The sequence below is a fragment of the Chanodichthys erythropterus genome, chromosome 24, assembly GCF_024489055.1.
Source record: "Chanodichthys erythropterus isolate Z2021 chromosome 24, ASM2448905v1, whole genome shotgun sequence".
Taxonomy (NCBI): Eukaryota; Metazoa; Chordata; class Actinopteri; order Cypriniformes; family Xenocyprididae; genus Chanodichthys; species Chanodichthys erythropterus.
In genome coordinates this window covers 9,482,184-9,502,759 of record NC_090244.1, presented here as the reverse complement: position 1 = coordinate 9,502,759, position 20,576 = coordinate 9,482,184, and the positions used below count along the sequence as shown (strand labels likewise).

The window sequence follows — 20,576 nt, the reverse complement described above, 5'->3', positions numbered from 1 at the left end:
AGGAAATGTACAACTCTGACACCTCAGGCAACAAAAAAAAATAAAGTGTTAAAATGAATATTACACCTCAAGCAACACAAACATAAAGTGTTGAAATGAATATTGTGCATGCTGCGTAAATCTAAACTATAAGCTATATTCTGTAGCTACATCGTCTGCTAGCGTGAAGGTTAATTAAATTGAATCAGGCTTCTTCAATGTGAAACTATGTCGCACATAAGGCTAATGTTACATCAGATAAAACAATCCGCTTGGATAACATATTTATTCAGATTAAGTGCAAGTAATTAGTTACACATTCATTGACATATTGAACTTACAGTTCAGTAGGCTAAATAAGTCATGTTGATGCAATTTTCGTCCACTCTAATAAAAATAATCCCACAGTTTGAAAACAGCTAAATTAGATCATTTGGCCTTTAAGAAAGAAAAGGCCGTAGCTAGTATCATATCCTCTTTCGGTCTACCATACTGACCGAAACAAATGATGTTAGTCATTAGAAGAGTTCTTGCTCTGACAAATACCAAGCTCTTCTGTTTAAAGAGTAAACTAACTATTTATAATGTATATTTGAAGGTTTTTTTGTCTTTTTTCTAAGAAGGAAATAATAGCTCTGGGTTGAGGATGAGGTAATTTAAAAGTAGGCTATGTTTAAATTTATTTTTATATACATTTGAATCATAAATGGCCCTTGTTTTTATTGTATGAAAACCTGCATAAGTGCACACCCAATCATCCTTAAGCCAACAACAGGGTTCTTCCTGAAGGGATGTTGCACTCACCCAGTAACCCCAAACTGCTTCCTGTGGAATTTTTTTAGAACTACAAATAGTGTAGAGTGAAAGTTCTGGATAGTACACCATAGTGTGGGATCACAAATCTTTCATGGAAAACCATTTTTTAAATTTTCATGTACTTTTGAGCATCCAAGCTTTCTCAAAGTAAGTATTTGCCTTTTATGAAGTCCTTTTATAGGCACTTAGGTTCTATTAATCAATAAATCCTAAAAAAAAATCCTCGAAAAATATTAAGCAGTGTAACTGTTTTCAACATTAATAATAATAATAATATGCTTCATGAGAGGGAAATCAGCATATTAGAATGATTTCTGAAGGATCATGTGACACTGAAGACTGGGGTAATGATGCTGAAAATTCAGCTTTGCATCACAGGAATAAATTACATTTTAAAATATATTAATATAGAAAACATTTATTTTAAATGTTAATATTTAACAATATTACTGTTTTTACTGTATTTTTTTAATCAAATTAATGCAGCCCTACGGTGAATAGACTTCTTTCAAAAACATTACAACTCTTACAAACCGCAAAGACCGAGCGTTATATTTATGGTAATTCCACTTGGAAAACGTGAAACAAAACTCCTTGAATTGCATTTTTAATGAATAATCAAACACATACACTTTGAATCAAAGAGGGATTTTTTTAATAAAAAGCAGAACCAAAATGCAGTTATAAAGAGCTGACACTGAGAAAGCTTTTCCCTTTCCATTTTCCCCTTGAGAGCCTGACCAGCCGAAAGCTTGTAGTAAGCCGCATTCCTCGAATTAAAAAAAACAACAACAACAAAAAAAACAACAAAAAAGTATATAGTCTCAAAAACAATATATAGAGAACAGTAAGATCTTAATGGACAGTGATGAGAGTGAGAAATTGTGAAGCTTCATTATTTCACTGCATGCATCTCTACTACAGCTCTCCCTGTCTGACCCTTCAACAAAATGATGTCAGTTTAGATACGATGGGAAGAGTTTATCCTCAGATTAAATGTTCAGGGGTTCCACTATCATTATGCTTTTTTGCACCCTGTGCTCCCTTATAAGCATTAGTACTGGTGGATCTGGAAAGGGTTAATTATTATGGCACACTGACCTGATTAAAGAGTGATACGCGTGGTTAAAATTAGTGGCGGTTGGGTACACTGGGACTAGATTAATGCTGTGTTCCATTCAAAGTTTGATGTGGGATATCATTGGCATCCACAACCACTATTTTGGGGAAAACTAGCCATTCCATTAAACAAATGATGGGATAATTTGTATAATAAATAAGCGTGTTTACATAGACTTTTTAATGACTTTTCACAGTTTTCTTAGAGGTGGCATATAGGAAATACAAAAATTGGCCTATAAATAAAAAAGCTAAAAAAGTGATATCTTTAATTTATTACAAAACCACTGGCAAAACTCATAAACATGTATATTTAACTACACGCCGTCATATAAACAACCGTAAGCAACTGTGATGATTTAAATCTCACAGTTAGTTGAAAATGTTTAATTCACTAAAAAGAATGGACTCAAAAGAGTCATTCATTTGGGAACTGAACCTCCCTGGTTGAGCTGAATGTTTTTGATTCACCTAAAAGAATCAACTTAAAAGTGTCATTCATTCGGGAATTAGACCTCCCTGATCGCACTGTATATTTTTGTTTTTGACTCAGCAAAAAGAATTGACTCAAAAGAGTCATTCTTTTGGGAAATTAACTTCCCTGGATGAGCTGTAAGTTTTTTTATTCACCAAAAAGAATCAGCTCAAAAGTGTCATTAATCCAGAAATTATATTTTCCTGATTGCCCTGTATGTTTTTGACTCACTAAAAAGAATTGACTCAAAAGAATCCTTCATTTGGGAAATGAACTTCCCAGGTCGAGCTCTTTGTTTTTGAATCACCAAAAAGAATCGACTCAAAAGAGTCATTCATGTGGGACTTGAACTTCCCTGGTTGAAGTGCATGTTCTCAAAATATTTTTCATGAACAATTTTTTCCTGAAAAGTTTTAGTTGGGCATTCATAATGTTTTGTTTAAATACTTACTGGTCAAGCTAAATGTTTTTGATTCACCTAAAAGAATCAACTTAAAAGTGTCATTCATTCGGAAATTAGACCTCCCTGATCGCACTGTATATTTTTGTTTTTGACTCAGCAAAAAGAATTGACTCAAAAGAGTCATTCATTTGGGAAATGAACTTCCCTGGACGAGCTGTATGTTTTTTTATTCACCAAAAAGAATCAGCTCAAAAGTGTCATTAATCCAGAAATTATATTTTCCTGATTGCCCTGTATGTTTTTGACTCACTAAAAAGAATCGACTCAAAAGAATCATTCATTTGGGAAATGAACTTCCCAGGTCGAGCTGTATGTTTTTGAATCACCAAAAAGAATCGACTCAAAAGAGTCATTAATCCAGAAATTATATTTTCCTGATTGCCCTGTATGTTTTTGATTCGCTAGAAAGAATTGACTCAAAAGAATCATTCATTTGGGAATCGAACTTCCCAGGTCGAGCTGTATGTTTTTGAATCACCAAAAAGAATTGACTCAAAAGAGTCATTCATGTGGGAAATGAACTTCCCTGGTCAAGGTGCATGTTCTCAAAATATTTTTCATGAACATTTTTTCCTGAAAAGTTTTAGTTGGACATTTATAATGTTTTGTTTAAATACTTACTACTTGCACCTGGGCAGTGGTGACCTAATGGTTAGAGATTCAGACTGGTAACCCAAAGGTTGTGGGTTCAATTCTCAATACCAAATAACTGAGGTGCTCTTGAGCAAGGCACCCAACCGCTAGTGTGTGCGCTAACTGGATAGGTTAAATGCAAAGGACAAATTCCGAGTATGTGTTACCATACTTGGCCTTCACATTTCACTTTCACTTTACTTTTGAATGTTCTCTGAAGATTCTGAAACATTCCCATAATGTTAGTAAAAATATAAAATGGAATGTTCCCTTTACAATCCCATAACCAAGATTTTTTTTAAACATTTAAAACATTTTAAACATTCAGAGAACATTAAAAACAATGTTCCTATAACCTGATTGAAATGTTGGAGAAACATTCTTAGAACATTAGCTGGAATGTTTTTGATTCACCAAAATCCCCCACCTCTTAAGAGTTACTCACCGCGCACTGAACCATTCAACCCGATAGTGGAGAAACACTTCTGTCAAATGATCATGCGATTCTTCAACATCGGAGGAAGAATTCTTGTGCGAAAACCGCTAACACCATTCGGTTCTGGTATTTCAGTGGAGTTCTCCCGCACTTTCAGAATTGAATGGAACACAGCATTTGTTATGGTAATGCAAAAGATGTTTACAGGCATACTGATTGGCCAATTAGTCTGTCAGTCAAAACAGGGTGGAGCTCTACACTAGGGTGCTGTAAACCTCTAACACAGCAAAAGCAGATAAATGCATCATGGGGGATGTAGTCATTTGTAAAAAGCACATATTGTCAAATCTACGAACCATAGTAATCATAAGAATAATGATAATAATAACAATAATAGCAATAATAACAACTTATATCAAGAGAATTTTCGAGAGTATAAAAGCAATTGTGTTAACACATGAAGAGCGAGCTTCGGTGGGTCTACCCGGGCTAGTTCTTAGGGTACCGTTGCCTGATAAGTGTGTAAACATTTGCAGGGGATGACAATCTTGGCTCAAATATGTAAACAGTGAACACTGTGATGCCTTTTACAACACCATTCTCCTGTGATGGAGCCACAGCAATACTGCAAGAAGGAAAAGTATTATGGGAAGGGGCTTGTGTGTTTTTGTGAAAAACAGCCTGTGTTAATTGCGTCTGGGGGTTCACGTCAAACATGCAGGCCATGACAAACATGGCAGTGCACTGAGAAACATGCATCTACCGAGAGTTCAGGGTTAAATCCCCAACAATTGCTCAGTTTTCCCATAGTTTGCAGCAATGGCGCCACTGCCACACTTCAGGGCTTGGTCACTGTATCCCAGCGGTCAACGAAACATGTTCTTAATCGTTTTACTTAGTGTTAGATGAGGCCATACAATGCAACCTTGATCAGTATTGTATATCAGTATATAAACTCCCTAAAAAGATGGCACGAGGCCATAGAAACCTTAGAAAGACATTAGAAAAGAAAGACACTTGCTGAGGTCTTTTGAAGAACGCTGAGGGATAGATCTTGCGGTGGACTAACTTTAAACACACAGACGTACATGTCCTTGTCCATATTGTGTGACAGGACGACCGGAATAGTCAATGTACGCATTCTCCCATGCAACAGCCTTGATTCGAATATCCGGGTCATGGCACCAGAAAACGGTCTCCGCCCCTTTAAGGGCCCCAGAGAAGCTTCAGAAGTGCAAAGGTGAGTTATTCTTTCATTTTGTTCTTCAGTTCAGATGTAAACATGGAGAGTCCAGGGGTGGATGGAGAACCATGGTCCAGAAAATCACACACCTGCATGCTGCTTTCAGCTGATTGGTGGTTTTCTCCTTTCCTCCACCCCCCTCTCTCGTCTATGCTCTCCATCTATGTCATCCATCATTTTTTACGACTTACCGACCCTCTCAATCACCCTGCCCTCATCTGTCAGGAAACTTGACGAATGCTTCCTCCTGCTGTTTTTCCTTTCACTCACTTCTCTCGCTCTCTCTCTCTTTGCCTCTCCCCTCTCTCTCTCTCTCTGTGGCATTGATTTTTTTTTTTTTTTTTTGAATTATGGCCGGGTCCTAAGTCTCCTCTTCTCCAGTAGACACAACCAATCTTGCAGCCACTGAGAGGTGGTCAGTCAATCCAGCAAGTTGAGTGATGAAGCTGAACTCCTCTATATCCTGTACAGGGTGATAGATCAAGTCCTTAATAACAATTAAAATAACAGTAAAAATATATCATATAGCAATTTATACCTGTGAATATTTGAACTGAAAGTGATATGTCAGGTACTATTTATCTTTTTGGATGCTGTTCCAACTTTGCTCCATAGGAGTTAACTACAACTAAACATATTGACTACCTGACATGAATACTGTAGAGTAGTTATGCAAGAATGAAGCTAAGTAACATACTACCCTTACAATTTTTGCATTGTATAGTGCATGTACAGTGCACAGTAGGCACATTTCTGCATGCACAATATCTGTGAGAGTAGGTTTGCTGAAATGTGCAGTAGCTATACAAAGCACACTGTGTGAAATACCATATCCCACAATGCATGGGATAAATAATTATGCAAAGTACACTGTATATGTACAGCACACCACCATGGACATGCTACTCAACAAGAAAGCTATTTTGTTTATTGACGTCCCATGTGCAGTCCCATGTTTTTGCATTCACTCTGATTTTTAGTTTCAGTTAATGTCAAGCCATTATCTGCATAATGCATGTGAAAAGGGAAGTAGGTGTATTAATCATAACTCACCACTTTCCAGTCCGGTTGCAGGCCTTCCTCTTTATATAGGATGTAATCGATTCTCCTGCCGTTGCCCTTTAGGGGGATTTTGCGCCCCTTCTGGCTAGGACAATGGTTCTTGCTTGCGGGGAACACCAAGTACTCTTTTCTCCCCTCTTCATTCTCCATCACTCTGTCAGAGAAATGCTAAATGAATAAGTGTTTACCATGAATCTATATATATACACGTATTTGTGTTTAGCTTACTTTTGTAGGCTCTCTGGTGAGCTGACTTCCTCATCATATAGCCCACTCGTGTCCAGCAGTGTACCTGTACAATATGCATATGTTAACAAACACGTACACATATAAGTTATATTTAAGAACTGGAGATAATAGGCCACATTTACTAATAGCTTGCGCCAGCACAAACCCTCTTTTGCCATTATAAAACTACTGTTAGGGGGATCTTATTGGATATGTATTTTAAGAGTTCCCTTTCAGACGCAAGATTTATGAGAGGTGTGTAAATTTTAGCAACATCTAGCGGTGAGGTTGCGAACTGCAAAAAAACGACGCACACCACTCGCACCCCTCCCTTTTGGAGAAGCTACGGTGGCCGTCTGGCTGATACAAGATGAAGATGTCTTCGTCTGAGAGAGCAGAGAATAGCCTGTGTGAAGCAATGAGGTTTCTTCTTACTACTTTGTGCTTTCGTACTACTACTTTTACTACTTTCATCGTAGTGACGATGCAAACTGCCTCTAAAAACACAAATGATTTAGAAGAACAACAACATAGTGATTAAACGCGCTCTGTAGAGTGTTTGTCCATTTAGGGCTGCTGTAGAAACATGCCGGCTCATAATGACGACTTGACATGGAGGGGGGACTCGCAGTGTTTGAGACCGAAATGGCTCATTCTAAGGTAATAAAAAAAATAACGGTTCATTATGTAATGTCTTTATGTACCACTGAAAACATAGTTATGTATATTATATTGCATTTCTGTGAATAGATCCTCCCAAATTTTACACATTGAACTTTTAAATGAATCATGCAAGGGGATTTACTAAGGTTTGTGCTAGTCAATTTACTGGTATTTGCGCCATCATTTACCGGCCAAAAAAGCATGTTTTACTAGACGCTAATTTGCACTGCTCTTGTTAGATTGTAGTGGTCATTATGGAAATGATCTGGCTACATCAGTAGATCACTTCTTTTCACTTCCATCGGCGCTGTTTTGGAATTGAGCTTTCATGCTAAGTTGCCCTGTTTAATAAATCAGGCACTTAGATTTTTAATATATTTATATCCTGTGAGTATGACTAATGAAAAGCCTTAAATTGTTCAAGTAGCAGATATTTGACATCTATGTGCACTCAAGGTCTCTTAAAGGTAAGACCAAACTGAGTAAAACCAGCATTAAAATTAGCTCAAGGGAAATCTGTATGAGTCACGACTGTGGTTCTGATATGCATATATACATGATTCTAATTGGCCATCTCCACCCAAGCGTTTCCTTTAATTCTAGCATAGCCAGATTGATAGTTCCAGTACTTTCCATGAAGGTGCTCTTTGTGACCACTGTTTTCTACTTCTGAATTCCAATGCATTTCTAAAAAGGTTTTTCAATGTTTTGAGAATTAATCATCGGAGTACCAGATTCGTGAGGCATATTGAAATGAGACAAACTATAATTTAAGTGTAACCTATTTTACTTTGCACGCATTTTGAAACCCCAAATAAGCATTGCTTTCTACCTGCTTTCTGAATAATAAATGTTTGTGAAGTTTATAAAACCATATCTTATTTAAATAGGGCATAGAAAATATAACATAGCAAAATCAAATAGCAAATAGCATATGTGTGTGTGTGTGTGTTTTATATATATATATAATGTAATAAAATATAGTACATTGTATATATAATATAGAAAATATTAGCGATGGGTGCTTTTGAAACACTGCTTCGACACCTTTATGAATCACTTGTTTCGAATCATTGGTTCGGAGCGTGTTTCAAACTGCCATAGTCACATGATTTCAGTAAACGAGTTACGTCATAACTGTTTCAAACGTTTCGAAATTTCCACTGAGATTCGCCCCCAGCGGTGTCAATGGTTTTTACCTGATCTCTGATCAGTTTTATGTACTTGTAAATGTTTTGATGAGACATTTGTGCAATTAAAAGGAACAATAGCAGTTAATAGTCTCTTATTGGACTGTTTAACTGAGCCATCCATAGAACAAACAAGACCAGATTAATAAAAGAACACATGTTACACAGACGCTTAATATTTAATGATATTAGATGATTAGTTGATTGTATTTGATAGATGATAGATGTTTTGGTTGCATTTACACTGTTTTTACTGGCAGGTGTCATCACCAGCGTGTGGTGTTTCAAACACTTAGAAACAGTGAATCATTTGGCAAAGCAATTGGTTCAATTGATTCAAACAAAGCTTTGTTTCTTCCATCACTAGAAAACATTATACCAATATGTGTGTATATGTGTGTATATCTGTGTGTATGTGTGTGTGTAACAAAATTGTTGTCTTTCCATTACATTTTTACAGTGTCAATCTTAATACCCTCACCAGGCCATGAACCTCAGAGGAGAGAAAAACAGGGTGTGCTATAAAGAAAAGTGGATCACGCCCACAAATGGCACCCACTAAATTCAGAAGTGTCATTAAAAGCCTGCACTCCGTTAGATCTATTTCAGAAGTGGGGCTGGGCAAGAACTTCTCTACTGTGGTCTCCTGCCAGCTCATCTAGTGCACCATCTGCGTACGGCCGCGGTGAGCACAGGCGTGTGACATCTAATTTAGCTCATGGACATGGAGGCAACTTTAAAATCTCACACAAATTGAGACACTTGTGGAAAAAAATATCTAGTTACCATACTGCAAGAGATGATTTATTTGTGTGTCTGGAAAAGGTTAAAAAAAGACGCTCTAATAAGTTTTTTTTATCTAATAAATATTGAATAAAACTATAAAATATTTAAAAATATATATATATATAAAAATAAACTGTTTAATAACATGACATATAATAACATAAGTATTAAAGGGATAGTTCACCCAAAAATGAAAATGTGATGTTTATCTGCTTACCCCCAGTGCATCCAAGATGTAGAGGACTTTTTTTCTTCAGTCGAAGGCAAATTATGATTTTTAACTGCAACCGCTGCCGTCTGTCAGTCAAATAATAGCAGTGGATAGGAACTTGAACAATAAGAGTCGAAAAAACTTCCATAGACAAAACCAAATAAAACCCTGCGGCTCGTGACGACACATTGATATCCTAAGACACGAAACGATCGGTTTGTGGGAGAAACCGAACATTATTTATATAATTTTTTACCTCTAATACACCACTATGTCCAACTTCATTCAACTTCCGGTTAGTGAGGTCTGATTGCGCTCTGACAACGGAAGTGATGTCTCGCGCTCATTGAAGTATATGGGCGAGACATCACTTCCGTCATCACAACGCGTTTTTTGACCTCACTAACAGGAAGCTGAACGAAGTTGGACATAGTGGTGTATTAGAGGTAAAAAATTATATAAATACTGTTCGGTTTCTCGCACAAACCGATCGTTTCGTGTCTTAGGACATCAATGTGCCGTCACGAGCCGCAAGTTTTATTTACTGTTATAGTTGAAGTTCCCATCTACTGCTATTATTTGACTGACAGACGGCAGCGGTTGCAGTTAAAAATCATAATTTGCGTTCGACTGAATAAAAAAAGTCACCTACATCTTGGATGCACTGGGGGTAAGCAGATAAACATCAAATTTTCATTTTTGGGTGAACTATCCCTTTAATATATACACTTTCATTATACTTTTTCCTTCAACATTAAAATCTTGATGTTGATATAACATGTAAATGAATGTATTTGTATCAACAATTTTTCTGTAATATATAAATATGATCATTATAGATCTATTATATCAGCTCTCTCCTTTCTAGATATGGCATTTGCAAGCAGTTCTTGAAAAACCCACATTGGTCAACCACAAGTGCAGATCTCTACCCACTAACCCACAACTCCCAAGCATTTATGACATTGCCTGTAATTTTTTTATTATTATTATTGAACTCACCTAAGGCCCATGGTTTGTCCTCTCCAGGACCAAGACGACAGGGGTCTTTATAATGAGTGAAGAGGGAATGCTGTTGTTCCAGCTTATCCTCTGAATCACAGAAACATGGTGAGACGGAAACAGAAAGGGTTTCAGAAAGGGTTACACTGCCTCCTTCTGGTCATACACAACAAGACTGTTGGTCACCTCCTTCTATTATTTTGAGTAAAAATATTTAACATTCAAAGCAATTTTACAAGATACCTTAGAAAAGCTGAATTATTCCTATATATTTTTATTAATCTGAATATTATATTATTATTATTATTTTTATTATTACTATATATTATTACAAAGTGCACATAGTTCTGGCTCTAAAATATGATGTAAACACAAAAATGTGAAAGATTAAAATCTTATTTTTTATTGTAGTTCTTCTTCTTATTATTATTTAAAATAAAATTGTGAAAAACTTGGAAGAACTTTTTTTGCAATAATAATAAATAATTAAAAGTTTCACATTTTGTAATTTTTTAGATATATTAACAACAATAATAAAAAGCTATTCTTATTAATGCTACTATTAATTATTATTATTACTATCATTATTATATTATTAGAATTAATAAAAAATGATAAAAAACTTGAAAGAATTTTGTAGTAGTAATAATAATAATAATAATAATAATAAACAGCTCTTCTGCTTAGTTTCCTTCACATTTTTAATTTGTATTTTTTAAATATAATAATAACAATAATAAAAAGCTATTCTTATTAATGTTACTATTAATTATTAGTATTAGAATTAATACAAATTATAACTTGAAAGAATATTTGCAATAATTTGCAAATATAAAAAATAATTTGCAATAATAATAATAATAATAATAAACAGTTCTTTAAAATAATACATTTTTAATTTGTAATTTTTAAATAACAACAACAACAACAATAATAAAAACAATAGCAAGTATTATTATTATTACTATGAATTATTATTAATAGTACTAGTAAATTATCATCAATAATAATAATAATAATTAATAAAAATAGATAGATAGATAGATAGATAGATAGATAGATAGATAGATAGATAGATAGATAGATAGATAGATAGATAGATAGATAGATAGATAATCAAATAAAAAACTTAATATCCTAAATCTGCAGATTCCACATAGCCTGCTTATTGCGGCTGCTTATATTATTAAAACCAGATGTTTTTAAAGAAGAAAATGCTGGTACCTGAGGAGCAGTTGTCAAAGTTGAGGTCTCCGAGGATGACGTCGAAGGCCACCTGATCTTCCAGAACCTTCTCCTCATCTGTGGGGCCCAAGGTGGACCTCCTGAACTCAGCGCCCCACTCCAGCAGCATGTCCAACTGCTCACAGCGCACCGATGAATCACCTGAGAGAGGAAGACAGATTTTACACAAATAATACCAACCAAGACCTAAAATCGAATAAAAGCACGAATTTCATTTTACGGTGGGTTTTATTCAATAAAAAGTGCACGGATTGAATTGTGCAAAACAACTCATTTGATTTCGCTGTAATATAATGAAATAGCGTCGCACTGAGGTGCATCCAGTTTATCACATTTTCTCGACTCGTTCCGAGGCAGTAATGGCAGACGTAGCAATTTAATGAGGCCAGGGTGGGAAAACAGAGACAGGAAGAGTGCGAGAGAGCGATGAAGCATAGAAAAAGAGGAGATGTTTTGTAACATCTCCTCTCTGCTTTGGTGGAGCTGACAGTGGCCAGTGTAGAAGTGAATAAGAGAGAGAGAAAGTGAGACGAGAGAAAGAACAGCAATTTAATTGCAAACCTCAAACGCTTGCTGAAGTTAGAAGTGTGTGTGCTGCTGGTGGTAAAAAATAACCTTTAAAACAATCTCTTAAAGGGGTAGTGTATAATTTCTGCACCTCCAAATGGAATTGTAAAAACAATTACTGTTTACTTGATTTTACTTAATTCTAATTGGACAATCATGGCATTCTGCAGTCATCTATTTTCAAATAGTATATTATTTTATTCACTTGTGTACACTGCCATTAATGGTGACCTATAATGCCCCCTTTTACATTTATTATAGCTTGTTAAATTTGCCCCTATTTGGGTGTGAGCAAAAACACGCCGTTTTTGTGTGTGTCCCTTTAAATGCAAATGAGCTCCCTTTCCAGAAGAGGGCGGAGTTTTAACAGCTCATGCTTCGGTTGCTCAACAACAACAAAACTGGAGAATCTCACGCAGCCAAAATGATGATTGTCAGTAACAGTGTTCAGTCTTTCATTGTTCAAAATTGTCAGACACTGATGGACAGACTCAGGAAGAAGTTACAACTTTTAGAATACAACTGGACGTTTCTGAAGTGGGTAATTTTGTAGTTGCTGTGTAGTTAATTCAACTCATCGACTAGCATGTGCCGTCATGTTAATCTTTTGTGCAAATCCAGCATTGAATTGACCCTCATTTGTGAAGCAGTTCAGCGTAAAATTACAGCATGGTAACAACATGGCCTCACCTCCTTTTTTGCGTGTTCTTGGGGGCGGGGTTTATGTAAATTCTGGGGTTTGTGATGTCACTAACCCAGGAAGAAACTTTTTGTAGTCCTTACCAGCCGTTTGTTGTAGTCCTTAAACAGTGAATTCTTTAAAATAATAAATCTCTCTTTGCATTGAACTTTGAGCATTGTAACTTTGCAGATGTTGTTTATGCTCAAACAGCAACAAAAGTTTAAAAAAGTGAAATCATTATCAAGGACACCTTTTAAAAAGTTTAGGGTCGGTAAGATTTTTTTATGTTTGTATAAGAAATCTCCCCAAAGCTGCAAAATGCAGTAAAATCTGTAATATTATGAAATATTAGTTCAATTTAAAATAACTGTTTTCTATTTTAATATATTTTAATCATTACTTCCAGTCTTCAGTCACATGATCCTTCAGAAATCATTCTAATATGCTGATTTGCTGCTCAGGAAAACAGTTGTGCTGCTTCATACTGTATTTCTGTGGAAACCATAATACATTTTTTCAGGATTCTTTGATAAATAGAAAGTAAAAAAAAACAGCTTTTATTTGAAATGTAACATTGTAACATTGTAAACGTCACGGACGAGCGCTTCCATCTATCGCTTAACTCGTTTAGTAAAAATTTGTTTGGTAAATGTCACAAAATAAATCCCTTCAAGATCATTCAATTTTTTAGTTCTCTCTGAAAATGTAAAAAAAAAAAAATTGAGTCATGGGTGATACTTAAACAATTTAGAACTCCATTAAACATAAAAGAGCAGCCAATGAGCCATAAAATTTCCTTCTAGGCTCCTTAAAATCTAATAAGAAAATGCATTTTAGTATTGCCAAGGCAAGTAATCTCACATACAAGTGCGTACACCAGAAGAAAAACTTAAATCCACCTCTGCACTGTCAAAGTCTATAATACACACACACACACATAGTGTGTGACAGGGAAAACATGCAACTGAGAATATCCAGAGATGCTCTGTCTCATCTATTAACTGAACCACACTTGTCCCTGAAAGTCCCTGTCCAGCATCATCTCCAGCATAATCAGGTTTCTCTTGTCTTCTTCCCCGTTTCTTGCCTCGTTCCCTCATGTTTCATTTATCCTCCTGAAATAGCCCCTACGCTATAATTAGAACGGGTGGCAGACACACGGAGGCGTAGGTGGATCCCGGAATAGCAAGAGTGTCTTCGTAAAAAATGAGCGCTAGAGACCGTGAGCCTTAAATAGGGCTGACGCCAGGAACGGCGAGAGCCCGTAGTCATGGGAACCGGGACCCTGTGGGCGAGTGGGATACGTTGATTAATCGGAGCGGAGAACAAGGGGTCAACATGCAGTGATGTCACAGGCCCTGCATGTGAAGTGCCGATTCAGGTGTGTGTGCGTGACACAAGCTACTGAGATAAAGCAGAGAAGACTCGTTTTTCATGGTTCACACAAAAACGCACACATACACATAACCGTTTCCCTGCTCTATGTGGAAATCTACTCAGATGTGTGGCGAATGAGCTGTAGGGTCAGGACAAACCTGTCAGGATCACTCAGCATCAGCGCTCTAGTCAGAGTACCGCAGCTCCACTGGGGTTCATGAGTGTGTCTAAACCCTGAAAAACCCACATTGTGGGAACCTTGTAGTTCTACAAAAAACTGCTTCATCAGTGTTAAATTTTTACAGCAAATTTTGATTTTGTTTTAGTCATAGTCTTTTGACTAAAATGCCATTTAGTTTTAGTCATATTTTAGTCATTGGAAATTGTTTTAGTTTTAGTCTAGTTTTAGTCGACTATATATCATAAGATTTAAGTCGACTAAATCTACAGTAGAATTAGTCGACTAAAATCTAATTTAGGTAAATTGTAAGCATTAAGCATTTCCAATAAAAATGCTTCCACAGATCCAATACACTGATATAGGTACATCTGATATTCCCCAAACTGTTTATGTTCACCCAACTGTACTTTGCGGACCATTTAAGAACTTGATTTGAGGTGAAATCATTTATAAAAATTAACATAATAAGACAACATAATTATTACAGATTTAACAATTCAATATTATAGATAGTTTTTGTAATATAATACTCATAATCAGGGCTTGACGTTAATTTTTTTGCTCACCAGCCACTTTGGCTAGTGGTTTTCTAAAGTTACTAGCAACTCAGCATTTTCACCGGCCACAATTTTGACACTGATAACATGGGGAAAATCTCCCAAATAGATATTTTTAATATTATTTCATAATTTGGCAGCAGGTATATTAGGCTGCTGTCACTTTAAGACCTGATGCACGGATCCATTATACTGTTACACATGCATTTTCTTTCACAACTGTTTATGTTCACTTAAAACATAACTGACTTTGTTTATGTGAATACTTGCTAAGGCCAGCATTTTGACATTATTTTGTGTGTATTTGACTTTAAGCACAATAAGCAGATAAAAACTAACTCAATTTAGTACTGAGAGGCGGCTTTGTGCGCACACTTTTAGCCTGTGCACAAAATCTGTGGAAATGAGTAAAATTATGCACAATACACGCAATCCCACACCGAAATTCAAACCCTGTAACACCAACAATATTGATCCGGAGCAAATGAAACGAGTAAGTAGGGGTGAAGCAGGTTTGTGTGTCAACTCACTGTCGCAGAGATGAGAGAGAGAGAAAGTGCAGCTGATATTGTGTATATATTCTGCGGAAAATGAGTATTGGAAGCATTCCAGACATTTCAGTATTGATATGTAGTGTATTTTTTGGCGCTTGTTTTAATTTTAGATTTAGTCTAGTCTTTGTGTCATGATCACAGTCTGCTCTTGTCAGTTCCCGGACTACATTTCCCACTATCCTCCCTACCTATCACATGCACTCACTCCACCAATCACCTGCTGCCACATACTGCCTAGTACTCCACACTGATCACCACACCCAGCTGCACATCATTACCAGGACTATAAAGGACTTTCACACACACCACCTCACTGCGAAGTCTTGTTTCCCCAGTGTACAATTCCGAGCGTTTATATCTTGTCTGCCTTTCTGTTGTTGATCTTGCCTGTTACCCGTTTACGATTCCTCTGCTGCCTACCCCTGACCTGTGCTTTGTTTACCGACCTGTGAGTGATATCTGCCAGTCCTGACCTCTGCCTGTATCTGGATTACGATTCTGTCTGCCCTCTGCTGTACCTGTCTGCTCCTGTTTTGACCCTGCCTGTACGACCACTCTTTCTTCTAATAAACGCTGCATTTGGATCTCACTCTGAGTCCCGCCTTCGTTATACTTTGTGTCAAGCTGTCATTTTAGTTTTTATTAGTTTTTGTCACGTTCATACTCTTTTTAGTCTAGTCAAGTTTCAGTCGACTAAAAGTCTGAGCATTTTAGTCTTATTTTAGTCAGAATTATCCATGACTATTTTCGTCTAGTTTTAGTCGACGGAAACTGATGACATTTTAGTCTAGTTTTAGTCAATGAAAAATGTGTTTTAGTTTCTTTTTAGTAATGTAATTCTATTTAACCCAGTCAATATAGTATGTATAAGTACCTAGTAGTATAGACAAAACCAAAATTCTCTTTTAGCCAAACCCATTTCAAACAAGGTTATCTTATTATATTATTGTTTCCTTATAGATAATACCTTATAATGCATTGAGATGTCTCTTATAGTAAAGACTCATAACTCCAAAACTATAGCAAGGAGAGTCAAAAGGTAGGTATACATACATTTCAATTTTTTAGAAAATATAAATTACATTTACATTCAGACATTTTCATGCTGAAAAAACGCTGATAAAAGACAATATATATATAAATATACAATTTTTAATTTTTTTATTGACATGGATAACTCAGGAAGGCAATAAGATCAGAGAAAAAAGCTTTTTTGGTGATGCGCTCCTACATGTGAGCTGCATCTGGTTCAAATTTTGTGGAAATAGCATAAAAATATAGTTTAATAAAGTGTTATTAATTTTTTTAGCAGCTAGATTGAGCCCACGGGCGGTAAACTCTGGTTTAGAGGCACTTCTCAGCACTTGTTAGGAGTTTTTCAAAAATGACTAGATGCAATAAAAAGCTGAGCTTCTAAGCTTTAAGATGATACCTATTTTGTGTTATTCCACGTTGGAAAATGAACATGGATGGTTTCAGGAACATTGGATACTCACTGCATCCCGGAAAGATGAGAGACATGTTTTTAGCCAAGTATGTTAAATCATTCCGTGAGTAATATCTTGTGATGAATTCAATATATTATGTTGACTTTGGATTCATTTTAATCGCTTTATGATGTGCATTTTCTACGATCTGTGCATTTTATGCATACCCCAGTTTGGGAACCACTGTTCTAAATAATGCTGTGAGTGGGGCTTGAGAAAGTGACGTCGCCTGCGTATGCGCAGTGCGACCTGATGCAGCTCCTGAGGTGAGACACAGGAAACAGAAATACTGCAAAATAATAATAACGCGACTAAACGAGACGAAATAACGTTATAACATTTCGTCTCGTCTCGTTTTGGTCAACGAAATGAAGAGTTTTTATTTTGTAAACCACATTTTGTCTCGTCTTTATTCGTCAACAATATTGCATTATACATTTAATTTTAGTCATCGTCACTTGACCAGCATTTACGTTGCATCTCGTCTTGTTTTCATCATGTGATAAAGGTTCGTTGATGACAATATTTAGTCATAATTGACGAAAAGACGAAAGCAACACTATTGATATGTATCAAAAAAATTATATTTTTGACAACACTACATTACACTTAGTTTATTATTTCAGATGGCTTTTTAAAAGACTACAGTTGTATATATGTAAAAAAATGTATATACTATATATATATATATATATATATATATATATATATATATATATATATATAGTGGCAAGTAGGAGTGACTGCGTTACTCTCCACTGCTGAAATCTGCAGCATTTGGTGGGTGTTATTGTCAAACCCTGCTTATAACAACCAATTCTTGCTTGTATATCCAGTATTCTTATGTATTTTATGTTATTTTTTTGTTTTTCCTTGACGTTCGTTCGTCTTCACGTTATTTTACACAAAGCATTGTTTTGCATCACTTCGGATATGATAAAGAGAAATCAACTCTTGCATTACATGTTTGTGCATTTTGGAGGCGGAGCAATGAAGGGAGGGGTTTGTTTGTTTGGGTTGGTTTCAATTATCAACAGTGTTTCTCAGAAATCGCTTACTGCACCTTTAAAGGGTTAGTTCACCCAAAAATGACAATTCTGTCATTAATTACTCTCCCTCATGTTGCTCCAAACCTGTAAGACCTTCGTTCATCTTCAGAACACAAATTAAGATTTTTTTTTGATGAAATCTAAGAGGTATATGTCTTGTCCATAGACAGCAATTTAATGAGCTCTCGGATTTCATCAAATATATCTTAATTTTTGTTACGAAGATGAACAAAGGTCTTGCGGGTAATTAATGATAGAACTTAAATTTTTGTGCGAACTAACCCTTTCCGTCTACTGTGTGTGTGTGTGTGTAGACACCTACCTTCAATAGCATGCAGATGAGTACAAGTGATATATCCAACAACCCGTTGTTCCTGAGCAGAGCATCCAACCTGCACCTGAGAGAATAGAGCAGCAGGACAAAAGAGATTGAAGAGTGAGAACTTTGCCACATCAAACATGAAATGCAAAATCAGTTATGAAATGCTGTCAAACACCCCTGAGCACTGTTACACTCTCTCTCTGTCAGCTTCTTCTGTCATATCTCTCTTAGATGTCTGGGGACCATGTTAAAAGGTAAGAGTCAGAGCATGCACTGCTCTAAGCGGTTCAACACCTGCTCATGTCATCATTTTATCCAGCTGCACCAAATCCCTACATTTCTTCCTGTTTTTCTTTTTCAGTTCATAATATCAGCACATCAGTGAGCAGACTGGATATTGAGTAACTATAGCTGAGCATTAAATGACAGCAAATGTAAGACAGTGAAAGTCAGCCAGTTTATTCATTCTGCCATCTCTCTGTCCTGTTTTCATCCAGATGGCCCATTCAGTGTAACTCATTCAATGACTTACATTGGCTCATTCCCAGCAAAGACTCCTATTCAAAGTGCTGAGAGCTACAGTAAAGCTGGACAAAGTTTTTCAACTCCCTTCCAAATACTGAGGCCCTACACAGAGTGCAAGTTTTAAATTTCAGCAGTGGGTGATAATAAATGTCATTGTTCTTTATAGAGGTTTTTTGTAGATTTAATTACACTAATGAGAGTCTGACCATGTGATCTCCACCATGAGCTCACTGCATTGAATCAAACTGGGCTAGTCCTCTTTCGTTTCATTGCTCACTTTTTCCTCACTCAGTTTCATTGCCGCCTTCTGTTCCATAGCTTCATAGTTCTCTTTCTGGGTCCTAACATATGAATATTTTAAATGTTTATCCATGCTTGGCTAAGTGTCTGTGTTTACAGTGACAGACTAGAGGAGGCAGGTATCTCAAAGGGCTGAAAATGTTTTATGTGTCTATAGGGAATAATAAAATTAAATATACAAATACTTTAAAATATTCTACAGTATCGGTAGCACCAACAATTAGATGATAATGCCTGACTAAAAAAAAAAAAAAAACTTTTTTGAATAATTTTAAGATTTATATCTGAATTGCAATTACAGGTTGGATTACAGAGTTTTAGCATGAACAAACTAAGAAACTTTACGTGATGCATATTTGTCAGTCATGCATAAGTGAAACGGGTAAGAAAAAGGTAAGACTTTTCTGTAATAGTAATAAACTGAATGTGTTTTAAATTCACAAAAACCAGGTTTATATTTATCATCAATAAATCCAATTTGTTTCTTATACATTATAACTAATTGAATATTTTTCCATGGCTAGCAATATTTCAACCATGTTCATTTTCAAATTAATTCATGTTATTGTTTTCACAATTAACAGATTTATGTTGGTTCTAAGCAATTTGAATAAATGCATTTTGAAAAAAATAATATTTCAGTAAAATTAAATAGATGCAAATACTTTTAAAACTATGATTTTTTTAAGTGCATAAATTAAACCCAGCTCATTGGCGAATAAGGTTTTTAAAAGTGCAAAAAAAAAACATAATGGAGATATAATAAATTTTTTACAAGATGGACAAAATTTGTCACCAAAAAATTTAACCAAAATTTTGGTTTTACCGAATGACACTTTTGGTTATACCGAATGATGATATTTTCCAACAATGCTAACAGGCTGATATCTAGCTAGCTAGCAAAAGGACAATTTTATATTTATATTTATATTTATTAAGTTTTTAAAATATTACAACATTTTCCATGTTTTACAGCGGTTGTACCGAATGACCTGATGTTTCAGGACATGCGAATGAGCAAGTGAAAACATGAATTTTTAAAATAATTAAGAGCGATTTAGTTACTTTGCTTCACAACCATGTGGTCATTTGCAGGTGTCTGAATGATGTCACATCCTGTCACATGATACTGACCACATCCCTTTATATTGGTTACTCCGAATGACATCAGTGAAATTCATTTTTCTGTACATTCTTTCTCATAACAAAGCAACGAGCAGAAAAAGAAAAAGACAACGAGTCTCTTACCCACCCAAAAAAAGTCTCTTACTTAAGTTATGACTAACAAATTTGTGTCAAAGAAATACATACACTTTATTGGCAAAATACATATTTTGCCAAGGTATTAAAGTAAACACAGTCAGTTAGGCAGGACTGTCAAAAATAGCATATCTGTACATTAGAATCAGAATGGTTTATATTAA

General features: G+C 35.7%; 1 protein-coding gene across 2 annotated transcripts in view; it reads right to left on the bottom strand.

Moving 5' to 3' along the window:
• Positions 1-1,478: 1,478 nt before the first annotated feature.
• Positions 1,479-20,576, bottom strand: part of smpd3 (sphingomyelin phosphodiesterase 3) — a 48,845-nt gene continuing 29,747 nt past the window's right edge. For both annotated transcript variants that reach the window (XM_067379364.1, XM_067379363.1), the window contains exons 3-8: positions 18,328-18,403; positions 11,531-11,692; positions 10,307-10,396; positions 6,455-6,518; positions 6,218-6,380; positions 1,479-5,627 (exon numbers count right to left, since the gene is read on the bottom strand). In XM_067379364.1, coding sequence (XP_067235465.1) covers positions 5,526-5,627; positions 6,218-6,380; positions 6,455-6,518; positions 10,307-10,396; positions 11,531-11,692; positions 18,328-18,403 — 657 coding nt within the window. In that variant the 3' untranslated portion in view covers positions 1,479-5,525. The remainder of the gene's footprint in view (positions 5,628-6,217; positions 6,381-6,454; positions 6,519-10,306; positions 10,397-11,530; positions 11,693-18,327; positions 18,404-20,576) is intronic.